General features: G+C 35.7%; 1 protein-coding gene across 1 annotated transcript; it reads left to right on the forward strand.

The window, feature by feature from the left end:
- The first annotated feature begins 1,543 nt into the window (after window positions 1-1,543).
- LOC120778362 lies at window positions 1,544-1,996 on the forward strand. Its single transcript, XM_040110148.1, has one exon. It carries the CDS (start codon window positions 1,544-1,546, stop codon window positions 1,994-1,996), a length of 453 nt encoding a protein of 150 aa, XP_039966082.1.
- Window positions 1,997-2,221: the final 225 nt, after the last annotated feature.

A 2,221-nucleotide genomic window follows, 5' to 3' on the forward strand; every position in this document is an offset into this window, starting at 1 on the left:
TAGCGGAATAAAACTTTACACAAATACGGTATTTGAAAAATATGTAAATGACGTATAATGAAATCTTGATTATCACTTTATCATGCGAGAGTATAAAATGTTCGATGACACCCGAACTTAGCCCTTCCTTACTTGTTAATTTAAATGTCGCGCGACAATCCATTCATCGAAACAATTATTTTCTTGTTTGGTATGACTGCTTTTGACATCTGTGCCACATGTCATATCAAAATAATCATTAGTGTTCTGAATACGCTTGTCTTTCCAAAGTACATAGAGTGCATTCGGCGATGTTTATGATAAGGGATTGTATTCCACAAGGAAGGTACATCACGTCAATAAAATAAAGGAATTGGTGCTTGCGAATCGAGATTAACGGTCAGAAATTTTACGAGCATTAGTGAAAACCATTTTGAAAGACCATTTGGGTGTAAGAAAACAGAAAGGCCGTTGATTCTAAAATCACTCGATTTTTTCGAAAAGCGTCGCGTTAACGTCCGTGAAATAATGCTTTCCAACTAACAGGATGTCACGAAGCATATTATTACTGGCGATTAGTCTTGGATCTATGTTTATGACGCGGAAACAGATGATCAATCGGCCGAATGGAATAGAAAGATGCTGGAATTATGGGTCGACAACTCGTGGTTTTTGCACCAGAATAATACACCGCCACATTCTGCAATGATTCTTCGTTAATTTTTCGCCAATTTTTAACTAACATCGTGCGCATCCACCGTGTTCGCCTCATTTAGCTCCGTGTGAGTTCTGGATATTCAACAAACTGGAACGACCACTCCGGAGAAACCGTTTTCATTGCTATGCGCATTGAAGACTATTCCGGAAATAGGCTGTTTGATGGTTTGGAAAAAACGTTGGCGGAGTTGTGTTAGAGCCAAGGGGCATTACTTTACGGAGGACAAAAGGGATTTTGAATAATAAATTAAGAATTTCCTATGTTTCGGCGACTTGAATCTCGAAAAACTAAAATCCGTTCACAATTTAAAAAAAAAAAACTAGGAGAGTTGAAAAAATAGAAAAAAGTAATGAATGACTATTCGATAAAAATGATTTTGCATCAGATATTCATTATACAAAGGGTGAGTTTTAAAAGTTTAACATAGACTATGTTTGCAGAACTGGTTCAAAAATAGCAATTTTCTTTTCATATCTCTCATAAGATTTCACGCCTCTGAATTTTAATTATTTAAATTACCAGAAAATAAACTTATGTTTAACCTGCGATTAAATTTCCAATAACGCTTGAAGAGCACTGGTGCAGTCCCGCCCCTGAAAATAAAGCCTACCTGCCTCTTTTTGTTGGCATAACCCTTAGTAGTCGTTTAGGTAAAATATCTGAATACAAAAGGAATGATTACTGAAGACAAAACTATACCAAGTACTTGTTATTAAGGCTACCTAAGCTAGACTGCTTATAACGCTGTGGTTTTTTAGAAATATCAACATTCTCATCTGTACTCTCGTGATCATAACAACAAAAGTGTTAAAAAGTAAAAGATATTAAAATCAGTTCAAATACAAAATGGCAGAAGATCTCTATATGGATTTTGATAGTGACTTGGCGTTCCACTTGAATATGGATCTGGATACAGACTTAAATTTTGATGTGGATATGGAGTTCTACGACGACGGAACGGAAAGAGAACGTGAAGAAACAATGAAACGTGACATACAGCACAGCTCTTCGAAACCTCTCCTTCAATATCACCTTTTCCTTTATCGAAAGGAACTAAGACGGCGTAGAACGAATCGCTTACATCTAACGAAGACGAAAATTGATCTCACTGGAGGCCTGTTGATAAATTGTGAGGGCAAAATATGTGATTTTTCGCCTCAAGATATCGATGCCTTCACACGGCAGGTGGACTTCAAGGATCGCTTAATCCGGCAGCATGCATCATTATATGCAGACATCGACGAAGAAATTAAAAGGGACGTGGACGGGAAACTGATTTTGAAGTGCAACATAACCTGAATGTTATCTAGGGACCATAAGATTTATAAGCATAAAATATATGTTCTGTAATATTTTGTTGTCATTTAGGTAAATTAGTTTTATTGATATTACTTTATAAACATTACTTATGTACATAACTTAAAATTTAATTAAGCTATTTTATATTTTCAAATTATATAGGATCGAGATATCTTCAGATCACTTAGTTCATTGAGAGAAGAAGGGTTCTTCTGCTGAATGTTA

Source organism: Bactrocera tryoni, chromosome 5, assembly GCF_016617805.1.
Source record: "Bactrocera tryoni isolate S06 chromosome 5, CSIRO_BtryS06_freeze2, whole genome shotgun sequence".
NCBI classification, from domain to species: domain Eukaryota; kingdom Metazoa; phylum Arthropoda; class Insecta; order Diptera; family Tephritidae; genus Bactrocera; species Bactrocera tryoni.